The sequence below is a fragment of the Octopus bimaculoides genome, chromosome 7, assembly GCF_046866305.1.
Source record: "Octopus bimaculoides isolate indiv1 chromosome 7, ASM4686630v1, whole genome shotgun sequence".
Lineage (NCBI taxonomy): Eukaryota > Metazoa > Mollusca > Cephalopoda > Octopoda > Octopodidae > Octopus > Octopus bimaculoides.
The window spans coordinates 58,494,819-58,522,042 of NC_142934.1; the positions used below are offsets into that span (position 1 = coordinate 58,494,819).

The window sequence follows — 27,224 nt, forward strand, 5'->3', positions numbered from 1 at the left end:
TGATTCAAACAGTGAGAGTATTCAATAAAGATATTGGAATGCAGTTTGTGGTAAGTAAATGCGAAGTACTATGAGGAGAGGCCAGAAAGCAAACTCTGATGGCACAAAATTATCATACAACAACATCATTAGATCACTGCGGAATAATGAGGGGTACAGATACTTAGGAGTGCTGCAAGACGAAAAGATAATGGAAGGAGAAATGAGAGAAAGTCACCAAAGAAAAAGTCACAAGAAGGGGATTAGGAAGGTACTCGAAACAAATTAGATGGAGGGAACGTCATTAAGACCATAAATACATGGGCTATGTCAGTGTTGAGACACTCTGTACACTTTCTGAAATGGACGAAGGTCGAGCTATAGAAGCTAGATAAAACTAGAAAGCTACAAACAATGGACAACGCAATCCACCCTAAAACAGTACTGACCGACTCTACCTACCAACAAAGGAGGGTGGCAGAGGATTAATAAACGCTGAAAATATTGTTAATACTGCAACACTGGGTCTGAAAATTTATGTTGTAGAGAGTAAAGAAAGAATATTATCAGCAATCAGAAATACCCCAAACGTGACTGAAACGCTAAGAGAATTCAAACAGAGAAGAGCAACATAACAAACAAATGAAAGAAACCGAGAATGTTGGCAGTAGAGATCTGTGGCTCTAGTTGGCGGACAGGAACTTGAAATGAGAGGCTGGAAAACTAACTACAGCTGCTCAAGAACAAGCCCTTACAACAAATCTGATAAAGCAGGACTTGACTGGTACTTAAATTATCGATCCTGAGAGAATGTATAGGAAGTTCAACCCCAGCGGAATTAGAACTCAGAACGTAAAGACGGAAAAGCCGATATTATGTTCCCTTTTCAATATATTTTTCATTGTACTTCAATTATAAATTTGGTAACATATTTGGTCTCCGAGCTATCTCCAGGTCCATGCGTCCAGCCTTTCATCTATCTATCTATCTATCTATCTATCTATCTATCTATCTATCTATCTATCTATCTATCTATCTGTCTGTCTGTCTGTCTGTCTGTCTATAAATACATACATATATATTTCTTTGTATTTTTACATAGTTTTCGTTATTTCCATTTATTCAGAATATTTTTTCTTTGACTTTCCCCTTTGGCTTGGTACTTTCTCTTCTTTGACTTCTACATTCTCTTTGGTTTTCCTTTCCATCCCCACTTTTTTTCTGTCGATTTATCTATTACATCTCCCGTTAATTTCTTCGGTACTATCTACTTTACGTATTTTCTGATCGTTCCCTAACCATATATATATATATAAGACATGTTGATCACCGTAGTACTCTTAGATAAAGTCTTTCACGAAATCTTTTCCTTACATGCACACACATTCACACACAAATACATATACGCTTTTACCCAGGTCTAAACATATGTCGGAAATAAAAGAAATTATTTATAACTCCATTTATTTAATCTCAAAATACTTCAATTTAACAGGGAGTTTCTACCTCATAAACGGGAATTACATCCAAGTTATTTTTGAACTTTGCTACCCTGGTAACTATTAACGGATTTATTTTGTCAGAGTTAATTGTTAACTAATAGAAAATAAATACATAAAATTATTAAATATATATATATAATTTTTATATATGTATATATATATATATATATATATATATATATATAAGTCAGTAAATAGTGGGGTTGTGTTAACCGCACGTGGAGAAATAATAGGAAAATGAAAAAAAGCCAGAATGCTGAACTGGGAGCATAATTTAATAAAGATTTTTTCTAACCGGTTTTCATTGCGATGAAGCAAATTATCAAGAAGAAGGAGAATGAAAATGTTTTTTTACAAAGAAGTACAAAAAAGTACAAAATGAAGAAAATAATATATAAAACAATAATATATAAAAAAAATAAATATACGCATACATTATATTGTCTTCTATTGAACTACAAAAGCTCAAAGACAATATAATGTATGGGTATATTTATTTTTTTTATATATATTATTGTTTTATATATTATTTTCTTCATCTTGTACTTTTTTGTACTTCTTTGTAAAAAAACATTTTCATTCTCCTTCTTCTTGATAATTTGCTTCATCGCAATGAAAACCGGTTAGAAAAAATCTTTATTAAATTATGCTCCCAGTTCATCATTCTGGCTTTTTTTCATTTTCCTATATATATATATATATATATATATATATATATAAATAATAAGAAGAGTGAACAATATAAACATTCAAACTTTATGCTCATTTCCAATTAGTGTATGCATAATAATTGTCAGAGACGTGTACTAATTGCATATTGTCAGACATCGTACTAATTGCATATTCTTTATGCATTATTAGTACGATTAGTACGATTTATGCATTATTAGTACGATCTCTTCGGCGACAATTATTATGAGCAAGCTAACTGGAAATAAACATAAAGTTTGAATGTTCAAATTCTTCATTCTCCTTATTATCAATACTGTACTTTACACTCTAAGGAGTCAAGAAATATACTGTAATTTCGGCTAGAGTTAAAAGGAAGTTTACCATAAAACGCACCGTCTGAAGGAAACAGCTTTGACATTTTACATAGAAAAATTCGGTATTCACCTGGATATCATATCCCTCCTCTTACTATATATATATATATATATATATATATATATATATACATGTGTGTGTTTGTGTGTGTTTGTGTGTGTGTGTATATATACATATGTATATATATATATATATATATACACACATCCACTTATATATATATATACATATATATACTTATGCTTATATACATACATGTATATATATATATATATATATATATATATATATGTATATATATATATATATATATATATATATATATATATATATATATATATATATATATATATATATATATATATATATATATACGCACTTGATATTCATACATATATATACATATGTATATATATATATATATATATATATATATATATATATATATATGAGACATGAAAGTCTTTTGAAAATATTAGGTATTTCGATGTTGATTTTAGGTATAAAGTCAATAACAATATCTTCGGGTAACTGATATCAATGGTTCAATTGAGTTGATCCTTCTGTATTAATTGTATGAACATATTTGATCTCATCATTTTGATTTCAGATGGAGTGTGACCCTTGTACCACTTGTCAGTAATACTATTAATCATTCTATGTATTGTTTTTCTATCATTTCTGTAGTCCTTGTAGGATACAAGGGTGTTTGCCAGTTTTCTCTTTTGTAATGGTTATTAGGATATTGTGTCTGCGGTCTTCTCTGATTTATAAGACGTTTGCTTTTTATGGTATTGTCTGCTTTGTGGAGCATAGCTTCTTGGTGTGTCCAAATTATTTGATTGAATGTATGTACTGCAGGGTCTATATTGGGGATTATAATATTGTTGGAGTATGAAAATCTTAATTCTATTTCTCCATTGAATTCGTTCCGTTGTCCTGTTTTGAATTTATAAAGATAATGCTTTAGTTTTAATTATTGAAGCATGAATATGTTATGATTAGAATTACTTGGAGATTGGAGGAAAGTTAGGGAATTATTTGTCTGGTAGTTGTAGTGGCAAAATGTTTGAGACAGAAGGTGACGTCTGGGAAAGAGTTGTACCAGTTGGCTTGAAGTTTGTAAATATCAGTGTGGCTTGTGTGGGATGTAAACTGTCATGCTATTGTGTTACTCCGTTTATCCTCTGTAACATATGGAAACAAAGAGGTATTGATTGAGAGCATTAATGTCTCCCTCAACGATGATGTTTACTGTAAGAGTATCAAAGGTTATAGTTGTGGTGTGAAACTCTGTAGGACGGCTGGTAAGATTGATGGTGTTATATATATGTGTGTATGTGTGTGTGTGTGTGTGTGTGTGTGTGTGTGTGTGTGTGGTTGTGTGCATGTGTGTGTATGTATATATAAATATATGTATGTATATATATATGTGTATACGTGTATATATATATATATATATATATATATATATATATATATATATATATATATATATATATATATATATATATATGTGTATATACTCACTCTTGTGTGCGTTTATTATTTTCATATGTTATGTAATGTTCTGATTTTGAAAAATTTTATTATTTATCATTCGTTGACGAGTGTCATTTGTGATAGCTATAAACTGAATGCCTATTTGGACATCTCAAATTCATCCGCCTACCTTACGCTAGGGTCTCAGTTTGCAAGAAATTGCACCTAAATATATTACCTGAACACTAAATTGCTGACTTAATGGTTAACCGCACAAGATGAAATAGTTCACAAGAAGTGTATACATGTAATATTGGGAATTTTCTTATCCATGACGTTTTATGTCTTTATTTCTCTTTGAATCAACTTTTTGTTAGTTGCGATGATATCGATAAAGCAGTTACATGAAATAAGGCATTATCAGCAGCGGTGTATTCTAAATAAAACTTGTATCCCCATAGTACTCAACGTTGAAACCAGTATTTCAGAGACTTTTCTAGATTCCTATTACAATAAGAATCATTCTATGCTATGCAGACATTTCCAAATAGCTTATGCAGATGTGGGGATTTGTTAAAAAGCAGTAGAAGAAAAACTTCGATGCTGTTGTAAGAACAATTTGTGTGTGTGTGTGTGTGTGTGTGTGTGTGTGTGCGTGCGCGCGTGTGTGCGCGTGTGTGTTTATGAAGTAAATAAGACTTGTGGATTTAAAAATCATTGCAAACATCGGTAAGATAGTGTGTTCCCTTGAAATGGTATATGTTCATTTGTGCGATAATGAACATTTATGCAGTATATAGTCTATGTTTGTAATCGACACTTAGATGATAGTGATATGTTGTAAACAAGAACATTCTCACATCGAGAGAAAACACAGCACATTCGAGAGTGCAGGATTTTTACGGGTATTGTTACTCCAGATATTTCTTTCAGTTCAAAAGTTTCATTTGTGGATACTAGAGACGAAAGAGTACAATGAAATGGCATTTTGAAGGGTACAATATTTGTAACTCGATATCAAGAGAAGATTAAACATAAAATTATCAAAACGCGAAATCAAAATTGATGTTATGTTCTTAGCATCCACATATGATAATGAAATGTAAAAAACTCGTTGATGTAGTTATTGCTTGTAAGAATCCGACTAGCAACTCTCGCGATGAATTATTAGTAGGAAAGTTGTTTTAAATGAAGTTTTATTCTGAATTTCTTTCATGTTGTGTTTATATTAATATAATAAAAAAAATCTGTATCTGTCACTTTTTCCAAAATGATGTTGTTAATTGCTAAACTTAACCTCTTCAGATGCAATTCTCTGAATTAACAGAAACTAAATGCATATTGGAACTAAATTATTAAGTTGATATGAACAGATCAAAGAGATTACTTGAGCCAAAAGAATATTTTGGATAGAAAATCTCTGGCAATATATGCACTTTAATGAAATTTATCGTTCTTTATAGAATACCGAAAACTTGTAAATAATTTTTTCTTCTACGCAATATTGTAATTATCTGAAAACGGTTTTATGAATCCTGTTTAAGTTTATAACATCAATACTAGAAGATTTTCAATAACAGAGCATAATTTTGCACAAACTCTTTGAGAATTCAATAAATCAATACAAAGATGAATCATTTGATAGTTAATGAATGCATCCCCAAAGAATGCATCGAGATTAAAGAGTTTAAATGAAGTGATCTAAGCTGCGTGAATAGAAATTGACAGGATGTGTCAATTGGCTGTCTTGAAACGATTGGTACTAGATCACAGTAATATAGGAATTTAATTGTATTGGTTTGAGAGTTTACCGATAAGTTGGTGACAGAATCAGTTTTGTACAAAATCGAATATATGAAAATCAGCAGTTTAGTCGTGTAACTTTGTCTGATTATCAAAAAATATATTTACGTAAAAAAAAAAAAACCTTAATGAAAAACAAACACTGATAATGCTGACTGTCTGAATCAGAAACAGTTCAGAACCAGGAGTGTCTGTTATAAGCATGAAAAGCGTGATTAGGAGAAAAAATAATTGAAGATTATAAGGTACTTTATATTCTATTTATGACAGGATGAAATAACAAGAGCTGAGCACGTAAATGTTGAATTTAGGAAACACGTACACACACATGCATGCATACACATACTCGCGCGCACGCACACACATACTCTCGCGCACGCACACGCGCGCGCACGCACACGCGCGCGCACACACAGAGTCACAGAGTTACGCACATGCACGTATACACGCAAACCCTAACACGGGATCAGTTTTCACCGAAATTGAAATAGTGGATCAGACAACGAGTATGTTCCGTCACTAGTAAGTACTTTAAAGTGCATGTACATTAGGTGTATTTAACTAAGAGACATAAAAATAACAAGGAAAGAAATGCCAAGCTTAATTGATATGAACAAAATTAAAAGAAAAACAACAAAAAGACACTACGAATGAAAGGCTTAAAAGAGTCAATGCATCACGATTTAAAGAGAAGGAAGATCAAACGGTTGTAGAATTCGTCCTTTTCGAAATAATTAGGAAAAATTGGTACACACATGCACACACATGCACACACAGGCACACATACACTCACACACACATACACACACATACACACACGCACACACATACACACACACGCACACACACACGCATATATATGTGACCCGATAGCGTTGGCTATATAGTCTTCAGAAATACTCTTGCAATCTCCATTTTCCCTTTCTAGATTTTCATGAGGGTTTCTTTCACTAAATATCAAATATATAAACAAGATTCTTAAGCTAATTTAACACAGATGTTGTTGAAACATTGATAGCCACATTGTAAAATTACGAATGAGAGTTACGCATCTCTGAAGACTTGACAATGCAATTTGATTATGTAATTTACAATATATAACAAATAGTTGTTTTTCATAAATGAAATATACGTATATTGATGTAAATACATATTTTATAAGAAAATGTTCCGTTCTGTTTATCGCTCTCTCTCTCTCTCTTTTTCTGTTTCTCTTTATAATGCCGAAACATAACTCTACCACAAACACTTAAGATATAGAAAAGGCTACTATGATACTAACTTTACTAGATTGACAAATACATGGGGAGAAAGACGAGGGAAAAACAGACACAATAAAAGTCATAATGCAAATAGACATCATGTAAGTTTAAGGAATCTACGGGTAACGACAAACAATCCCAAACATCCCGAATGGCTTAAGAAGCATAAAAGAGAATGGGAACAAGACAAACATTAAATGCAACGTAATATAAATAGAGACCATGAAATATTCTTTCATCTACGAAGAAACAGCAAGAATCCCAGAAACATGAATTCGGGACACAATATGAGAACTCCTTTATTAAGAATCCGATGAAAAAAAAATCAAACACACCCACAGAATATATAGACCCTAAGATTATAAATTTGTCGAAAAGAAACCTAAGTAGAAACGAAATGGATCTTTTATTGAAAGGTTTCAAATTTACCTCTTCTAAAATTCTTAGAACAAAAAGCAGATATTGAACATTTTAGTCGCCACCTTCACCTCACAGAATTCTTCGCAATAAGAATATAAACGATAGGTCAACTGCCAGAAATAATTCTTTCACTTTTTACAAACATTTTACATATGAAACACAATTTCCAAATTTCCTCTCAGTGACCGTAAATGCAAACAAAACCTTCGTAGAGAAGAAAAGGAAGCCTTACTTCAAGAACGATAACTCAGTTATTCTAAAAGAAGTCGATGAAGGTGGAGCGACAGTGATTATGGGCAGGGACGATAATAAAAACAATATATTGGAGTATCTAAGAAACCCAAATAACTATGAGGAAGAAACAAAAAACCCCAGAAAAAACAACAATGAGTAAAGTCAGAATATTATTTTCTACTCTAGGCACAAGACTCGAAAGTTTGGTTGGATAGGGGCAATCGATTACATCAACTGCAGTACGCAACTGGTACTTAATTTATCGACCCCGAAAGGATGAAAGGCAAAGTCGACCTCGGCGGATTTTGAACTCGGAACGTAAAGACTGAAGAAATACCACTAAGCATTTCGCCCGGCGTGCTAGCGTTTCTGCCAGCTCGCCGGCTTAGTAAAGTCAGAATATTAATTAACCAATGTTTAGACTCCTTCACAGACAAAGAAATAGATAACTGATGTAACTCTAAAATTAAAGACAGCAATTTCTACTGATAACCCAAGATCCATAAAAGCTCGGAAATACAGAGAGCCAAAAGTGAACAGAAGAACCAGCATTCAGAAAATACCAAGATCTGCAGATCACAAATTGAGACCAATAGTGGCTGGGTTACAAATCCCAAACACGACAACTAAGTCAGCGTTTAGATAAACGCCTTAAACCACTATGTCCATTAATACTCAGTTATATTATGAGATGATATGGATTGTCTCAAATACATTCCACCCACTCTCCTAGAAGGAAATATCCTTACAAGCTTCGATATTAGTAATCTTTATACTAATATACCTCACAGCTTGGGCCTGGAAGCAATTAAACACTGGGTAGAAAAAAACAGAAGATAAAGTTTGCTCAAAAGTTTTCCCAAAAACTTGATAATGGAATCCATTATGAAACGTTCATTTCAAAACGGACTCCATTACCAAGACCGCACGCTGAGTACTAGAGGAAAATACCTTTAACTTTGATGGTAAAATATATCGTCAAACAAAGGACACATCCATGGGGACAACATTTCCACCATCAGTATTTGAACTTTTATACTTGCCATCAATGACACATCAAAAAGAACATTCCATATAGTATGGTAAAACGTATCCGTGCAATATTAGATGAGTCGAAAATATGTCAGATTCGGTTCAATGAGCTCAATGGATTGCACACATCATACAAAAATGAAAAAACAGAATTATCCCTCAAAATTAATAAATGACAGAATTATAAAGGTGATTAAACTGGACATCATACAACTGAGGACACCTATGTAAAAATGAAAGACAGTACTATTCTAGCTATTAATAAACATATTCCTGGCGTGAGCAACCTATTTTAGACTATGAAAACAATTCTATCAATACTCTTATAAAGCCCCAAAATGAAAAATCTGGTTGATGAAAACCTTATACAGGACAATAAACTTCAGCCAAAAAAATCTAACCAGTAACGCCAAGAGCAACTTCAAATATTTAGACACTGGTTCCCATATAAAATTTATAAGTGGATTCTCCTCCTAAGGAAACGCAGAAATGAACTACAAGACACAGAATCTCATATACTGCATGGCCTGCCTCTATTGCAAAGGAAATTATATTAGAAAAACCAACACTTGCTTTGCCAACATCCAAGAATCCACAGACACATATCAGTATGTCTAAAGGAGAACCCAAAATCCCGGAAGGTAATAGAACTAAGTACATTTTATCAAAAAAAATTCATACCTAAACTGAATATTTAAAACAAGAAAAAAATTGTTTCTGAACACATGAGAAATCCTTATTCAAATGTTTTCATTACTGATACTAAAATAACTAGAAAAATTCACTTAAGCACCAACGCATAATACACACACCCCCGCTTAAACACCCATACATATATAATAATCTTCCAAAACAATTTTGACAGTGTCTATTTTCAATAGCTGGGTAACATGACAACTGATAAAACGGAAAAGAAAACAATGACTAAAAGAAAATTGACCTTTAGAATTGCCATCAATTTCAACCAGTTCAGAAAAAGAATCCTTTCTTTCTTTCTTTCTTTCTTTCTTTCTTTCTTTCTTTAGCCAACCCACACCAAAATTCACCGAACATTAATACTTATACACATATACATATACACACATATATACACGCAAACACACGCACACGTACACAAACGCACACACACACACACACACACACACACACACACACACACACGCATATATATGTACATATATATGAATATGAGTTTCAAATATAAAATGTAAACATCGTTTAAAAGAGTTACATAAAATACGTTTCAATATGTTGAATGAGATTCAAAGTCCCAATGCTCATTATTGTATTTAAAAAGCTACAAATCAATGAAATATTTTTTTACAAATTCATTAGTAGTCGTCAGGGACTTAGAGTACAAGCCAAAGTGCATTGCATTCCATCACCGACACATTGCTGTATCTGTAGTACATCAAATTAACTTCCATTGTCTCCTCAAACCTATATCTAAATAGTTGCTATGGCATGCACAACACATTTCAGCAGCGGTAAATAATTCATACCGTAATTGGTTAGGTTAGTGACATAAATACTCCCTAACGTACCCTACTTGATAAACTTATCAGCATAAACATGAACTTCTAAGGAGTCTAAGTCTGTAGATATTCTATTAATCCAAGGAGGGGGGGGGGGCCTTTTTTGATGGAACAGACTTTACAGTAACTGCTATTTCCCCTATCTTTCGGTAAATTTTTCTTTGGATAATTTTTGAACATGTTGTCCTTAAAGATTCTAATGCGCTTTCCATATCTTGCTATGCGGGTAGCTTTAGCACATACCTTTTGCTTGATAGTTTCTATGGTGGTATCGCTGTCAAATATGCTTTTCATATTGTATTTTTTCTTTAATTTTAAGGTTTTTTTAATATTCTATGTCGGACCGAAGTAGCGGAATTTGGTGTTGAATACGCTCTTGCCAAGTAGGCTTTTTGTGGGAATGTTGTCGTCTTCTAATCTTTTCATCACATAGTATCGTTGAGATTTTCGCGGATGCATAGTGCAGGTGGTTAAGATCCGTAATATCCACATCATTACCTGAAATTATATTCTTAAGTGCAATTTTACCAATTACTTTCAGGTTTTGGTTAGAATTGCAAATTTTTGGGAGAGTGTCGCGTTCATTCATACTGGTTTCTTAAATTTTCAGCCATTCAATCATGATTTGATTTTTTTAGATCATGTAGTTCTGTTGTATCAATTTCTGTGTGACTTTCTTCATCTATTTGATTTTCATCTGCCTTAGTGTTTATAGTTGTTTCATAAAGTATTTCACTTTGCTTATTAGTTACATTAACTCTTTCATTCATCATTGCATTTTTATCAGACTTGGGTTGGTCTATAATTATTTTCTCTGTAGTATCTTCTTTGGCTGCAACTTCGTTCCATTTATCTCTTACTGATTCAGTTAGTAATTCAGTTAGCAATTTCTTTTTCATAATGCTTCTTCTGTTACGTTGGCAAGTTTGTTATTGTCTATGAAGGATCTTACTTCAAGGAGCTTCTGTTTCCAGTTTAAGTAGGTTTGTATAGTATTAGATTTATTTGTGGGGAAATATATGGCATGATAGAAAGCCTTGAGGACTTCTTTATTATCTCTCCTAGACCATTTTTCATTCTTTTCCTTTTGGTTATTTGTTGACGAGCATGAATGACCATCTGTTGGAATATTATTATTATTACTATTACTATTATTATTATTATTATTATTATTATTATTATTATTATTATTATTATTATTATTATTATTATTATTATTATTTTATGTTTGACTTTTGTTTTGCATTTGTACAAGTTGAATCCAAGTCTCACCCAGAAACCTCAAGAGACAACAAGTTAGAAGTTCATGTAGGTGTTATGCCTAGGGTACCATATATTTGGATTTGTACAGTTTTGTTCTAGTGAATGTTTAAGAAACCATAAGAAAATTATGTGTTTGTTTTAAAATTTGAGATCACATAGACAGTATTTTACGTAGGATATGGGCAGTTCCCATGAGCATTATCTTTTGAACTTCAGTCATTTTGGGGTTTCCTGGTATCTGAGCTAGGTAGTAATCAGCCCGTTTCGCTGTCATTCCCAGGGCGCCTATGACAATAGGTATTGTTTTCGTCTTCAGATTCCACATTTTGCTAATTTCTATTTCAAGATCTTTATATTTGCTCAGTTTTTGGTAGGTCCTGACAGATACGTTTATATCGATTGGGATTATTATTATTATCATTATTATTATTATTATCATTATTATTATTATTATTATTATTATTATTATTATTATTATTATTATTATTATTATTATTAAAATTATTATTATTATTATTATTGAGTGAGAAAGTAGTGCCTGCCATCTAAGTGACATGGGTAAAATATACGAATCCCAGTATATCCATCATGACTACTAGTCTGATAAGGGTACACCAGGCACATGCGTTACAACCATTTGTGAACGACATGATGATTTCATATCAAGATAAACAGCGCAATTGGGCTCCAGTTAGAATTTTCTGCAGGTCGAGTAGGCTATCTCAAACAAAAGGTCCCTGAATAAGCGTTGTTTAAAGATGTTGAACGAAGCATCCACGTTTCCCGAGGTGAGTTATCGAAACCCTAAAGAATTCCTTTTAATACATGGCTATGATGCCCCCCATCCATTTCTTCTGCTCGTGATCAGAGATGCACATATCGTCAGCCACTAAGGGACATGCTCAACTGGTTAAAGTCAAATAACTGACAAGTAAATCTGTGGTATTGAGCATAATATTTGCTGTAGCCCATCTTTTATACCAAGACAAAACAATATACATAAAACTTCCAATCAGTTAAGATCGGAAGCCATGAGAGCCAGTGTCTGGTACTGCATCACGACATTTATTATTATTATTATTATTATTATTATTATGATTATTATTATTATTATTATTATTACCTTTAACTCAGGTTTTATTGGAACTCCTGGAGTCTTGCATGCGTAGCGGGCTTGCTGTTTGTAGCCTACGGTACCATGCTATCTATTCTGTTCAACTATCTAATACTTCCCCGATTATTCTGGCCGTGCCAAGGAGGCAATTTTTTTGTAACTGTTCTACTGGTCACTCTCTTCCTATTTCCTTCATGTTCCTCTTGATGCCATCTGATACTGACCCCAGAGGATCCGACAATAATTGTCATTATCTTCACATTCTTCATTTTCTATTGCCTGTCTATTTCAAACCTAAGAGGGTTGCATATATCTGTTTTTTCACCTTTCTTCTTGACTGCTCGTGCGTCAAAGGGTTTACGCAACATCAAGTGTATAGCACATGTGGTGCACCTTGTCCACCACCACTAGGTCCGGTTTCTTATACTCTAACACCTGATCTGCTTGGATTGGGAAATTCCGCAAGATTTTGTAGGTATCCGTCTCTACCACTTTCTGCGGTTTGTCTTTATTATTATTATTATTATTATTATTATTATTATTATTATTATTATTATTATTATTATTATTATTATTATTATTATTATTATTATTATTATTATTATTATTATTATTGAGGCGGCGAGCTGGCAGAAACGTTAGCACGCCGGGCAAAATACCTAGCGGTATTTCGTCGGTCTTTACGTTCTGAGTTCAGATTCTGCCGAAGTCGACTTTGCCTTTCATCCTTTCGGAGTCGATAAATTAAGTACCAGTTGGTACTGGTTTCGATCTAATCGACTAGCCCCCTCCCCCAAAATTTCGGGGCTTGTGCCTAGAGTAGAAAGTATCATTATTATTATTATTATTATTATTATTATTATTATTATTATTATTAGTAGTAGTAGTAGTAGTAGCAGTAGTAGTAGTAGTAGTAATATTGAGTGGGAGAGCAGTGCATGCCTTCAAAGGACTCTAGATACAAATATACGAAGCTCAATATACCCATCATGATAATATACCCATCTGATAAGAGTATACCAGGCTCATACATCACAACCATGTGTGCGACTTACTGATCTCATATCTAAATAAGCAGTGCACGACTTTGTTAGAATTTTCTTCACAAGCTCATCCCGCTCAAAATGTCCCTGAATAAAGGTTGTTAAGGATGTTAAACGAAACACCCATGTTTCCAAAGGTGAACTATTCAAACTCCAAAGAATTCCTCTCGATACATATCTATGATGCTTCCCCACTACTTCTGCTCGTAATCAGAGATGCACATATTGTTAGCCACCAAGGGACATGCTCAACTGGTTAAGGTCAAACAACTGACAAGCAAATCTGTGGTATTGAGTTGTAGCCCAGCTTTTATTCCAAGACAAATCGTGTACATGATAACACTTCCAATCAGTTAAGATCAGAAGCCATGTGTGCCACTTTGTACCTGTCATGGAAAAATGTGCGACTTGTCGTTCTACTGGTTTCTTAGCAAGGAAAACTGAAGGAAAAAGCTATCTTTGTAAAATATTTCTTCCGCCGAACTTTCCGGGAATGCTTCCTGGAATGTATGTTGTAAATAGATGGCTAGTTTAAAATATTACAGACATTAACTCTTTCGTTTATACTCGATCAACAGTGTGGTAAATACCACTAAACGGAGTGACACAACGCCTGTCAAAACCTCACTAGCATACAAAAGCAACGAGAGAAAAGAAGTGGTACAAATTAATCACACAGAAAAACTGAGACATTTTAAAGGAGAAAAATAATGATATTTTGACATTAAACATTCATATTGAAGTAGACATTCGTTAAGATATTTCAAAAAGCAAGAAACAAAACAAACAAATAATATATACATATTTTGCCTGCTGAACATAGTAAAAATATTTTAAACGTCATTAATAACAATGGAAGTAGTCTTCTTGATATTAATATATTGAAAAGTAATTCCACATAGTGGCCAAAATCAGAAAGGGTCAAAAGTCAGAAATTTCAGATGTTAATAGCTGTGCAACTTTTTAAATCTCAATCTCTCCAGATGTTTATTTTGTATTTAATTTCCTAAGAGTTCTATAGAATAATTGCTAGTAATATTCTACGATTGATACAATCGAACACTACGAACACTTGGCATTCTCCCATTGTCTAAAGCCAACGTTCCTTTTCTTTCATACGTTCCCAAACTTTCACTTTCCCTCACCTTTCACGAAATATAAACTAATTGTTGTTTGATTCCAGATAACATCTGATCAAATACGACCTATGACCAAAAGTGTTGCACAATGCAGCCTTTACGTATATTTAGCACTGTATTATATTTTGAAGATGTACAGTTGCTATTTCTGGTAAATCTATAAGCCATCGAATTCAACAGGGAAGAAAAATATTTGACCTTAAGTTTTTGCCGAAATAAACTGATATTTAGCTTCATGCGTAAACAGATCTTAATTAAAACCAACTACAGATTTAACATCTCTGTTTTCAAACAATTGTTCTTTTGTTTAAATATCAAGCAGAAAATCACTCCTCCTACAAATAGAATGACAAAAGGATAAAACAAGATCAACAAATTGCTAGTTTAATTGAATACGGCTGTTAAGTCTCCTACAGGATTTATTCCAAACAATTGATATTTTTTTTAATGATTTCATTTTTAGAAAAAATATCTCTCGGGCATCATGCACATGAGGTATGGCAATTACAGGGAGTAAGTTCTTTATGTTATAGTCTTTGTATTTTACATGAAATTCCAATCAGGAAATTAATTAAAAAGAAAACAAAGGAAAAAACGAGAAAGAGGAGTAAAGAACAAAGTGAGAGAGACAGAGAGAGAAGAGGAGAGAAAGAAAAAAAGAAAGAAAGAGAGAGAAAAATAATATACAAGAGGTAGAGAAAGTGGAGAAAGAAAGGAACAAAGAGGAAACAAAGACAGAAACTAGTGCAAGATCATCTCATAATGTCGTTAAACACTTTAAAATTTCCATATGAGTAGTCACATGATCATTTATCATCCTAGGGGACGAGTATTGTCGTATACATACATACATATATATATATATATATATATATATATATATATATATATACATAAGGTTGAGGAGGGTATTGGATTTGACCAAACCCAAGAGGATACAGGCAATACCGAGTAAGTGCTGTATACCGACTAGTTTTCCCCAGTCGTTGTGTGAACAGGATTGGGTATTATAAGTCGTGTATTAGCGTGTGTATATGGAAATATATAAAAAATAGAAAGATAAAGAGAGCAATGGTAAGATTGGAGAAGTATTTTATGGATAGAGTCTTACAGCTGTTTCTGGGAAGATCCAGTACCTCCCTTCATGGGAGACAGAAAAAATAAAGTAATCTATTATTATATTCATAGGCGGATATTTTTAGTATGAAGTGGTAAAGAGTGTGATGTGCTGAAAAAAGAGAAAACAGTACTTGAAGTGTAGTTTCATTCCAGTAGTAAATATCCGTGTAGAAATCCGTGTAAAGTAATCCTTGTGGGGATAATCCGGAAATTTATGTTGGAGCGAAAGTTGATATAGCATAGATAGCAGAGGTACATATATTCCATATTGCTTGGTGGTATTCTTGTGAATTTGAGAGTAGAAGAAATAGATTTGGGGGTATATGTGTGGTGAGATGATCGAAAGGAAATAATCCTATTCAAGATGGTGAAAGATGTATGTTTTTGCCAGGTTGAATAGGTTGCCTGTGGGGGGTTGTGTGATTATGTTGCGTGATCGTTTGTGAAATTTTGCTTGTGATAGAACCTAAATGTGTGGAAAGAGCGGTGATTGCAGTTGCTAAACGGTTCGTTATATCAATTAAGTAGAGTGGGAGAATTGTATTTTAAAATATGGAAAGCCTCCGTTAGGCAAAGCTTGCAATTGGAGCGCTGGCCCTGGTATGAAGTTCCAGAATCTAAGATGGACCATTTTAAGGTGTATTGGGTATTTTTGTTTTTGAGGTGATGAATATGATTGGCTAATGTTGTAGATTTACTGTGTTTGTCGTATCTAAAAGAGTGCAAATGGGCTGCGTAGCGATGTTTAAAGTTTTTAGTTGCACCTATGTACGTGGCAGTAGAGTTATGTAATAGATTTTTCACGGTGCATTTATATATTACATTGTATCTTACGCAATGTGTTTGAAGCGGACAGATAGTCCCGGAGCGACAGTTACAAGTGTAGGAGGCTAGAGGGTTGCGTATGCTTGTGGTTGAGTTATTATTATTGGAGGATATGTTATTAGGGGATGTGTAGGAATCTAGATCAATGGAATTATTGTTATGGCTATTTGTCCTATCAGTGTTATTGGTATTGTCATTATCTAGAATATTAATGGGTTGGGATCCATTGTGGTTTTGTTCCAGTGTACGAGCGTTAGTGCTAGAAGAACGTATATTGATGTCCGTGTTGGGTGTATGTGTGGGTCGGATGCTGGTGCTAGCGTAGTTACGGTTGCTTAGGTTTTGGTAATAGAGCGAGAGTTTATGTTTGTTAGAAGCTGCTATAATAGATTCAAAGTTAGGAGTGGTAGAATACGATAATTTTAAAGTGGATCTGTTGAATATAGAGTAGTATTTGTTTTGTCGTGGGAAGTTAGAATCTAGTATTTTAAAGAAAGATTTGGCTAGGTTCCTAGTGTTAAGAGAGAATGGGGGTTGTACCACAGGATGGAGCGGCCACCGCTTTTTTGTGGGGTTCTGTGCATGTTGTAATTAAGGTTTTTAAGTGAAGTGTGGATAGTTATCATTATTATTTAATTAAGGTGGAAGACATTCCAGGCAATCTATTACTTATTATAAATATCGAAAGGGTTAAAAGACTAATAAGAATATTAACTTAATGTTAGGGTACATAAAAATTATAAAATAAAAACAAGAATAAAGTAAAACAAATAAAACAAAGATAGAGTAAAGAGTGAAACAGAGAAAAAAAAATAAAGACTTACAAAATATTACCTTTCATCCCTTAAAAATTTATTATTGAACTAAACTAATAAAGATAAAGAACTATTGGACAAAAATTTTTAAATTTCAGATATGCAGCTTTCTTTTGGTGAGATACCAGATGTAAATATGTTAAGAGACTCAGGTAAAGAGATATAGTATATAATAAATAAATAAATAAATAAATAAATAAGAATTAAAAGGAATAAATATATGCTAATAAAAGGAATAACAAGTGCTTAAATATGGGTCAATTCAACAAGTTAAATCAAAAACGTATTAATAAAATTATTTAAATAGGCCTAAAAACCAGAAGTAGGTATTAATATAGAGGTAAGGAGTTAAAGAATAGCTGAGAATAATCTAAATTAGGGACACACTAAAGCGAAACAAGCTAGAAATAAATATATATATACCAGGTAGAAATATATATATACGACAGAATATTTATGTACGGTGGTAAAGGCATTGTGCTCACGATCGCAAGATCTTAGTTTCGGTTCTCAAACCAGCTTAATTTTATGTTGTACCAGTTCAGTCAGCTGTTTACTAGGTAATACTACAACAATTGGCGTTCTGTTCACGACGAATGTTAGTCAGCCCACTTTGCAAGCGGGGTGGCATCATTCGAAAGCTACAACAATGTGAGGAACCGCATTTTGATCAGCGGTGTATAACCATATACGATCGTCTGGTAGGTACACTTTTAAATGTGTGTGTTCGTGCGTGCGTGTGTGTGTGTGTGTGTGTGTGTGTGTGTGTATAAATTAATGAATGACAAAATAACAGGAGTTACGCAATCACTTTCATTAGTTTACATGTTGCTGCTATAAGAATCACTGCATTTAGAGTTGAGTGCTTGTGCAACAATCGATAGCTTCCTCGGATCCATTAAAATGAAGTTTATGTTTGTTTCGGAAAAAAAACTTATATATGTATATAAATATAAATGTAAATCAAAAATCAAAAATAAAAACAGGAAAAAGCAGTGAAAGCCAATTAGACGTATACGGTGAATATATTAGATTGGCGCCCAGGAAAAGTTTTAAAAGGAAAAATAGGAGTGGAAATGAAGTTTCGAACATGACTCTTCGTCGGAAAGAGGAAGAAGTCCAGAGTTGAGGAGATGGACAAGGGGAAGTTAGTCCGGAAAAAAGCACGCGTGTCGCACACGGCCGACAAATAACTGACCATGAGTTGGAGAGAGATAAAGAATTTGGTTTTTGAAGGCAGTAGAGTGCAAAAATGACCATTGCGTGCGTGAGTGTGTGTGTTTGTGACAGTGTGTGCGTGTGGGATACTGTGTGTGGAGAGTATTTGTGTATATATGTTGTTTTATGTGTGCGTGCACAGGTGTCGAGTAACATGTTTGCATACTAGGGAGTGCTGCGTGGGACGGTAGTATATTTGTGCCAGTGTGTTTGAGTTTATATGAGTGCGTGTGTGTGCAAGAGAGAGAGAGAGAGTGAGAGTGAGAGAGTAAGGATGAATCTATCAGGTTAGGAGCAGTGGGGGTTCAGCAGTAGACGAACGTGGAGTCGAAAGGCTAGATGTGTGTTTGAGTGAGTGCGTGTCACTGTGTGTGTACGTATGCTTTTGTGTGAGTACGTGTATATGGGTTTGTTTGTGTATATGTATGTATTTGCGTGTGTGTTTGTGTATGACTTTATGTGTATGATTGTGTGCGTGTAGGTATGGGTGAAGAGTATCTTGTTCGTGCTATGATATGTAAACGTATGTGTGTATGTGGAGGGGTAAGTCATATACGTGGGTGTGTAGAAGTGTGTGGAAAATAATTGGAGAGACACAAAGGAGTGAACGGCAAAGGAAAGGAAAAGGATAAGAGAACGAAAGTTAGCTGTTACACGGAGGAGAGGATGTCAAGTCCAAACAGTGTATGAGTTCGTAGTTTGAAAATGAACCGTTGCACCTAGCGAAGTCTGGTGGTGATGTTTTTTATGGTGGAAGGCCAGGCCGAAGACAATGTAGTGATTCGGTGGAGTAGTCGGTTGAGCAGAAGCGATGGGCGATGGGGTTATTTGGAGGTGCATGTCTCGTAACTATTTTGTAAATCTATCGGCTAGAAAGCGGCCAGACTGTCTACCTTATAATGATCCACAAAGGATATATTTGAGGAAGTATATGGTATTAGAAGAGATATAGGAGAAAGATTCACGGATGTGAATAGTGTGTTAGTTAGTTCCACATATATGAACATATGACGAGCTTCTTCAGTTTCGGCCTCCCTAATCCACCAACAAGGTTTTAGTCTGCTCGGGCTTACGACAAATTTTTGACACTTTCACGCTTCTTTTAAGTTCTAAAACTCAAAAGCACCGATATTAAATTTACTTTATAATCATTTGAGATCGATGAAATGAATATCAAACAAATACTTGTATCAATATAATCAATTTACCCCTACATGAGGCATTATCCTAATGTTAAACCTTGCGGTGTTCTTTCTGTCTCTGTATCTTGAGTTCAAATACCCAAAGGTCGACTTAAGGCGGTGAGCTGGTAGAATCGTTAAGCACCCCGGGAAAAATGCTTAGCGGCATTCGTCTGTCTTTATGTTCTGGGTTCACATGCCACCGGGGTAGACTTTGCCTTTCATCCTTTCGGGGCCGATAAAATACGTTCCAGTCGAGCACTGGAGTTGATTTAATAGACTTGGCTCCTTCCCTGAAATTGCTCGCCTCGTGCCAAAATTTGATATCAATATTTATATACAGTAATTTTTTTTTCACTTTTTCATGAGAGTTACATGTTTTCATTTTCCTGTTTTTCTCTTATATATCCGTGTCTGTGAGTTTTCTTGTCTGTTTATGCTTGTGTACAATTTGATTTATTCAGATTTGTGAAATCAAACGTAATAGAATGTCTGACATTGTCGTCAGATATTTGATCAGATTTCAATTAGTTTTTGAGATTTCTGCTTTGAAGTCCATTAGATTTGTACAATTCAAAGAATCGAGGAAAGGAAATTGTTTTGAATATTGTGTGCAAGGCTAACTTGGATAAAATGCCAAACCCATTTAGCAGATTCGTATTTGATTATAGCAATGTCTAGAATATTTATGAGATGACTAAGGATAAGAATAAATCGTTTTAACATGCGTTAGTATTCATATACACGCACGTATTATAATATTTATGTGACCTTCCCAGGATTTTTTCTCTTGTGTCTAAACAAAAATATACTTGACACCCTAAACCGAATACCGATTCATAAATTGAAATGTAAAATAGTACACGGCTATTGATGCGTCACCACCGGATACATCGTCTTCTCAGGAGAATAAGTTGTGAGCTTGTTAGCTTGACAGAACACGTTCCGCTCTAGTCTGATGACTACGGTTAGAGAGAACTGACAACGAGAAATGTATCATTCCATCGGAAATAAAACTTAGCTTGAAGGCTTTGACTCTGGCATCTTATCACCATCCTATGACATTCGAATTTGTCATAGTGTAAAAAAAAAATTTTAAATATATTCTAAACAGGCATGTTGGTTTCAAATTTTGGCACAAGGCCAGTAATTTCGTGAGAGGGATCAGGTCAATAACATTGACACCAGTACTCAGTACTTATTTCATCGAACCCGAAAAGATGAAAATGAACGTTGGTAGAATTTGAACTCGGAACGTAAAGGCGGGAAAAATGCCGCTGAGCATTTTGCCTAGAATACTAACAATTCTGCCTGCTAGCCACTTTATTATAAAGATACATACGTATTATATCGTTTGCTTTAGTGTGTACATTTGCGAATGAACGCCTTTGTCTCCTTTGCCCGTAGTAGTTATTGATTTATTTTAATACCTACATTCATAGAAAGAAAAGATATATTTGATTCAATAAATCAAATTGCATGCAATACAAGTAATTACTTTATTAACAACTAGCAGAGGTACCCGGCACTGCCCAGTATGCCTCTCAATGGAGTAGTCGTTCAAATGAACCGAAAAATTTCTGTCAAATATGACTATAGAATTAACAATTTATAGATATTGGCCCTAAAGTGGGCCTTTGAACATTCACTATGAAATATCTCTGCGGCGGTGCTGCAAGCAAAGATGAATCTGATGGTAACAATTTAATCTTTAGTCAGGGGGATTTAAAAGTTCACTACTCCATTTGTAGGACATGAATAACCGATGCATCAGCTTTCGTTTAAATTGACTGTTATTTCCAGAAGTGAAAATGCTTTGCTGCGACCATAATATGAACTTTAAAATTGGTCCAAAGGGACTCACTGCCCTCCCTAATTTTAACTTTTTGCGTTTATAACTGTATTACTGTGCAAAAAATACTGTAAGCTGCTGTTTCGTTCTTTTCACAAAGCCATTATTACCTCATTATGAAAGCGCATGTTACGGTATTTGGCTGAAGACTATAAGGTCGTAAGTTCGATCCTGACGGCGCGTTGTATCCTTGAGCAAGACGTTTTATATCATGTTGCTCCAGTCCAATCAGCTGGCAAAAATGTAATTCAAACAGCCAGCCTTGTCATAATCAGTATCATGCTGAGTCCCCTGAAAACTACATGAAAGGTACGTGCGTTTGTGGAGTGCTCAGCAACTTGCGCGTTACTTTCCCGAGCAGGCTGTTCCGTCGATTGGATCATTTGGAGCCGTCGTTGTCATAACTGACGGAGTGCCAATTTTTATTACCTCATTGACTATGAGCTGTTGTTTGTCGAACATAAAATACCCCACATCTATATGTTGTGATTGACATTTTTCGTAATGCAAATCTTTAAATGGTTGACAAATGGTTGAAATAGGAAAACTGTCAGTATTTGTTGGTCTAAGAAAGCCTGTTAAACATCGATAGGAACACTCTAAATATTACGACTCGCTCCATAGCACATTAATTCTTTCCTATTCTGTGACGGTGTATGTACTGTAGCACAGAGACAAGGCAATTGTTGAACGCAGAGTCTAAGGACTTGCACGCTCTCTTGAGCATGCTAACGATATTTTCGTTACCTAATGTAGGTCTGAAATTTGAGACAGCGAGTAAAGGTAATACTCAGACAACGCTGAAGCAAGAAGTACTCAGACAGCGTTACCTATTGAGGCAGTTTAATTGACAGTTTCTCAGATGGAAAGTATACATTCATGTCTTAGATGAATTCTCACAGAGAAGGTTAATTTCAAAACATGAGCGCTGTGCATGATAGTTTTTCAGATGGAAGATATAGTTGTGTCTCAAATGAAAGCTTACAGTGAAAGTTGGCTTCAAGACATGGGGTAATTTGACTGAAGAAATTATCAGGTATTTAGTATAATTTATTTAGATCTATATTTCTTTTCTTTTATTCTTCATTCTATGTTTTTAATAATAAAGTTTCTAGCATAATTACCATTAGATATGAAAACTCTCTATGGAAATGCTCTGACCTATATATACAGTAATATTTATATCGAATGAAACCAGCCATAATTTGATACTTCTAGCTGTCAATTATATTACACAAATATGACCATTAGCACTACTATTATTAATCGAGTAAATTATCAATATTCTGAGTGATGAGACGGAAGTATAATAGACTTGTACCTCTAGCATCACATGTAGTTCACTATCAATGAAAAGAAACAAATCCATCAACAATGTTGCTGGAAGCGCTTCTTCAAAACCTATTCTTCGGTAATGGAAATAGTATTACAAGAATACTATATACAATAGCATAATATTTTATTTAATTAATAAAAAAAATAATAATGAAATACTTACAGTTCTTGCAGGTTATTTAAAGGTTTAAACGCATTTTCAGCGATATATTGTATTCGGTTATCAACCAGGTCACTGTCACCAAAGATAAAAATATACATAAAGAAAAATGAATGACAGGAAATTGCTTTGCCGAAAAAAGAAACTTCTTTTACTACGAAGCCACTAAAACAGAATAAATACATGTTGCAGTTTTGTAGAAGAACATCATAAAACTACATCAAACAAAACACGATCAGAAAAAAAGCCAAAATCTATTTATTTCCTATGAGTTAGAAGTTTTGGCTCTCAGATAAGTTTTGTTTACTTTTTGTGGCTATTTATTTTCAATTTTATTTGAACAATACCCCGAAGACATTAAGATTAAGCAATAAATATAATCTCTCGCTATCTGTCATTTACGCTTACGTTTAATAATAAAAGTAACTTTTTAGCGATGTGTTTCGTTAGTTAAGAATATAGATACACAAAGAGTTGCCCTCACTATGTACAGAACAGGAAAATTTTACTGATGGCTGACAAATCTATAACTGGCCAGTCAATAATGAAATAAGATATTTAAAAATAAAGGCATGAACCAGTTGCCATGAATTCTAGAACATTAGAAGCACTTAATAGTTACACTACAAACCAGGTTCCTCGGCCATTGAATATCTCGATGATATTACGGTTTTTTAGAATGTCTCTAAGTCATACATTTGTAGAAGGAGGTGTATTTGAATCGACCTTAATGTATTATTGGCAGTTAAGACAAAGCCGATCCCAGTAAGATTTGAACTAGCGAGGAATGAAGATGAATATCATAAAGTATTAGGTTAGGCACTCAACTGATTTTTGACACATTCATCATCCGTCATCCGTCTTCAAGATGTAAAATATTTGGCAATAAATATACATGATTTCTTTCGAGTAAATTCAGCGCTATTTTTTAATAAGACGGTGTATAACTATTGGAATATGCCGAAGGATATTACTACTACATGTTTCATTATCTAAGGGGTGATGGAAAACATTGCTAAACCCGAAGGGTTTCGAAATCAGAAAATACTGGTACTTCCCATCCAATAGGCTTCCATATAGTTTCCATCTTCTCAATTTCATACTCGCTATACAATGGGATCGAACATGAGATTTCATGATTGAAAAAAGAACTTCCTAACCACTCGGTCTTGCATGCGCTACGCATATGTACATACACACATAGAGCTGTACACACACACTCATCTCATACATTGTAAAACGTAAATATTCAGCGGTTAGGAAAATGCTAGGATGAAGAAAGTTTGTAATCAGAAAGCGGACCATATCGATTATTTGAGTAAAGAGTTTAGTTTACGAATACAAAATATTTTTATTAAAACAATGATAATAAAATAAAAAAGTAAATAAAAAGAACAATAATTTTTTTTAGGGATCGAATATTGTAGATTTAGTGATGGAAAATGGTAAATACAAGTTCTGTTCTCTACAAAAATACAAACCATTTCCAATATGATAAAACAATAAAAATAAAGAAGTGGGCGACTGCTTCAATCTTCTGCATTAAAATCTTATATTACTTAACAAATTCTTAATATATTTTCTCTTTCAAACATCATAACGTAATGTTAAATTATTGGTCTTTTATGAGCAGATGAAAAAAATATTCCTTTGCTAACACTAAAGTAATATGAGAGTATTTCTGTGTACAATAATAAAAATAATTGAAGGAATTTCGTCACACACCGTTTTAATTGAGGAGGAGTGTAAAAAATTAACCTAAATGGGAATTGCAGCCGCAGGATATTTGTTTTGCTTCGAATTAATGTTGCTGAGAATCCTATATGATATAAAATTACAAAACGTTTTCTAATATTGTTTTTTTTGCATTTTGCATAAAATGCTTGCAGAGACATGTTAGCAGAAATGTTATAATCGAATCAAATACTGAAAGGTATTTCTTTCGCTTAGTAGTAGTAGTAGTAGTAGTAGTAGTAGTAGTAGTAATAATAATAATAATAATAATAATAATAATAATAATTGTAATAGTAGTAATAATTATTATTAACGCAGTGAGCTGGCGCGGTGAGTTAGCACGCTGGGCGAAATGCTTAGCGGTATTTTTCCAGTCACTACGCTCTGAGTTCAAATTCCACCGAGGTCGATTTTGCATTTCATCCTTTCGGTGTCAATAAATTAAGTCCCAGTTACGCACTGGGGGTCGATGTAATCGGCTATAATAATAGGGGTCGATGTAATCGATAATAATAATAATTATTATTATTGAGTGAGAGAGCACTGGATGTCATCAAAGTGACCCTGGGATAAGATATACGAAGCTCAGTATACCCATCATGACAAACTGATAAGGGTACACCAGGCACAAGCATCATAACCATATGTACGCGACATGGTGATTTCATATCAAGATAAACAAACAGCACATGACCTTGCAGGTGAGGTCCAGTTAAAATTTTTTCCGGGTCGAGTAGCCCATCCTGCTCAAATGGTCCTTGAATAAGGATTGTTTAAGGATGTTGCCAGAGGTGAATTATTCAACCTCCAGGTTTCCAGAAGTGAATTATTCAAACTCCAAAGTAATTCCTCTGAACACATGGCTATGATGCTCCCCCACTACTTCTGCTCGGGATCAGAGATGTACATATCGTCAGCCACCAAAGGACATCTCAACTGCATAAGGACAAACAAAAGACAAACAAAAGGTACTGAGCAGAATATTTGTTGTAGTCCATCTTTTATACCAAGACAAAACAATGTACTAGATAACATTTTCAATCAGTTAAGATAAGAAGCCATGAGAGCCACTGTCTGGTACTGCATCAGGGCATTTCTTTTTATTATTATATGTTTGACCTTTTGTATTTCTACAAGTTGACTCTATGTCTGACCCAGAGACCTCAAGAGATAACAAGCTAGAAGTTCAAGTTGGTGCTATGCCTAGGGTGCCACATATTTGGTTTTATACAAAGTATTTTTCTACAGAATGTTTAAGAAAACATTAGAAAATTATGAATTTGTTTTAAAATTGAAGATTACATAGACAGCCTTTTACGTAGGATATGGGCAGTTCCCATGAGCACTATCTTTTGAATTTCTGCCATTTTGGAGTTCCTGGTATCTGAGCCAGGTAGGAATCAGCCCCTTTTGCTATCATTCCTAGGGCACCTATGACAAAAGGTATTGTTTTAATCTTGAGGTTCCACATTTGCCAATTTCTATTTCAAGATCTTTATATTTGATCAGTTTTTGGTAGGTCTTGATAGGTACATTTATATCGATTGATAAAGTCATATCAATGAGGAGGCATGATTTTTGTCTGATGTCATTCAATATAATGTCTGGTCTATTCGCATCTATCTGTCTGTCAGTTTGAACAGTGAAGTTCCAGAGGAGTGAAATGTGGTCAATTTCAAGCACTGTGGGTGGTTTGTGTTCCCACCAGATTTTATCATGGGGTAGGTGCAGGTTTTATCAAATTACCAAGTGAATATATTGTGCTGCTCTATCATGCCTGTTGGGATACTCTGTAGTCGCAAGAATAATATCGAAAAATACCCTAGGAATGAGAACACAGATTCGAAATTTCCCCAAAACATCTGATAAAGGATGGAGGGTATATCAGCCGAAACGTTGTGTTAACAACAAACAAGATGAGGACAAATATCCGTCAAATGTAAATGACATTATTATTATTATTATTATTATTATTATTATTATTATTATTATTATTATTATTATTATTATTATTAAGGCGGCGAGCTAGCAGAATCGTTTACACGCCGGGCGAAATGCTTAGCGGCATTTTGTCTGTCTCACGTTCTGAGTTCAAATGCTGCCGGGGTCGATAAAATGAGTACCAGTTGA

The 27,224-nt window shown here is 34.0% G+C and overlaps 1 protein-coding gene across 6 annotated transcripts in view; it reads right to left on the reverse strand.

The window, feature by feature from the left end:
- LOC106873188 (uncharacterized) overlaps window positions 1-27,224 on the reverse strand; it is a 713,512-nt gene that overhangs the window by 220,966 nt on the left and 465,322 nt on the right. For all 6 annotated transcript variants that reach the window (XR_016242634.1, XM_089355369.1, XM_089355373.1 and 3 more), the window contains one exon: window positions 23,364-23,435. Coding sequence is in view for 5 of the 6 variants with exons in the window: in XM_089355369.1 (XP_089211495.1) it covers window positions 23,364-23,435 (72 nt within the window). In the remaining variant the exon portion in view is untranslated. The remainder of the gene's footprint in view (window positions 1-23,363; window positions 23,436-27,224) is intronic.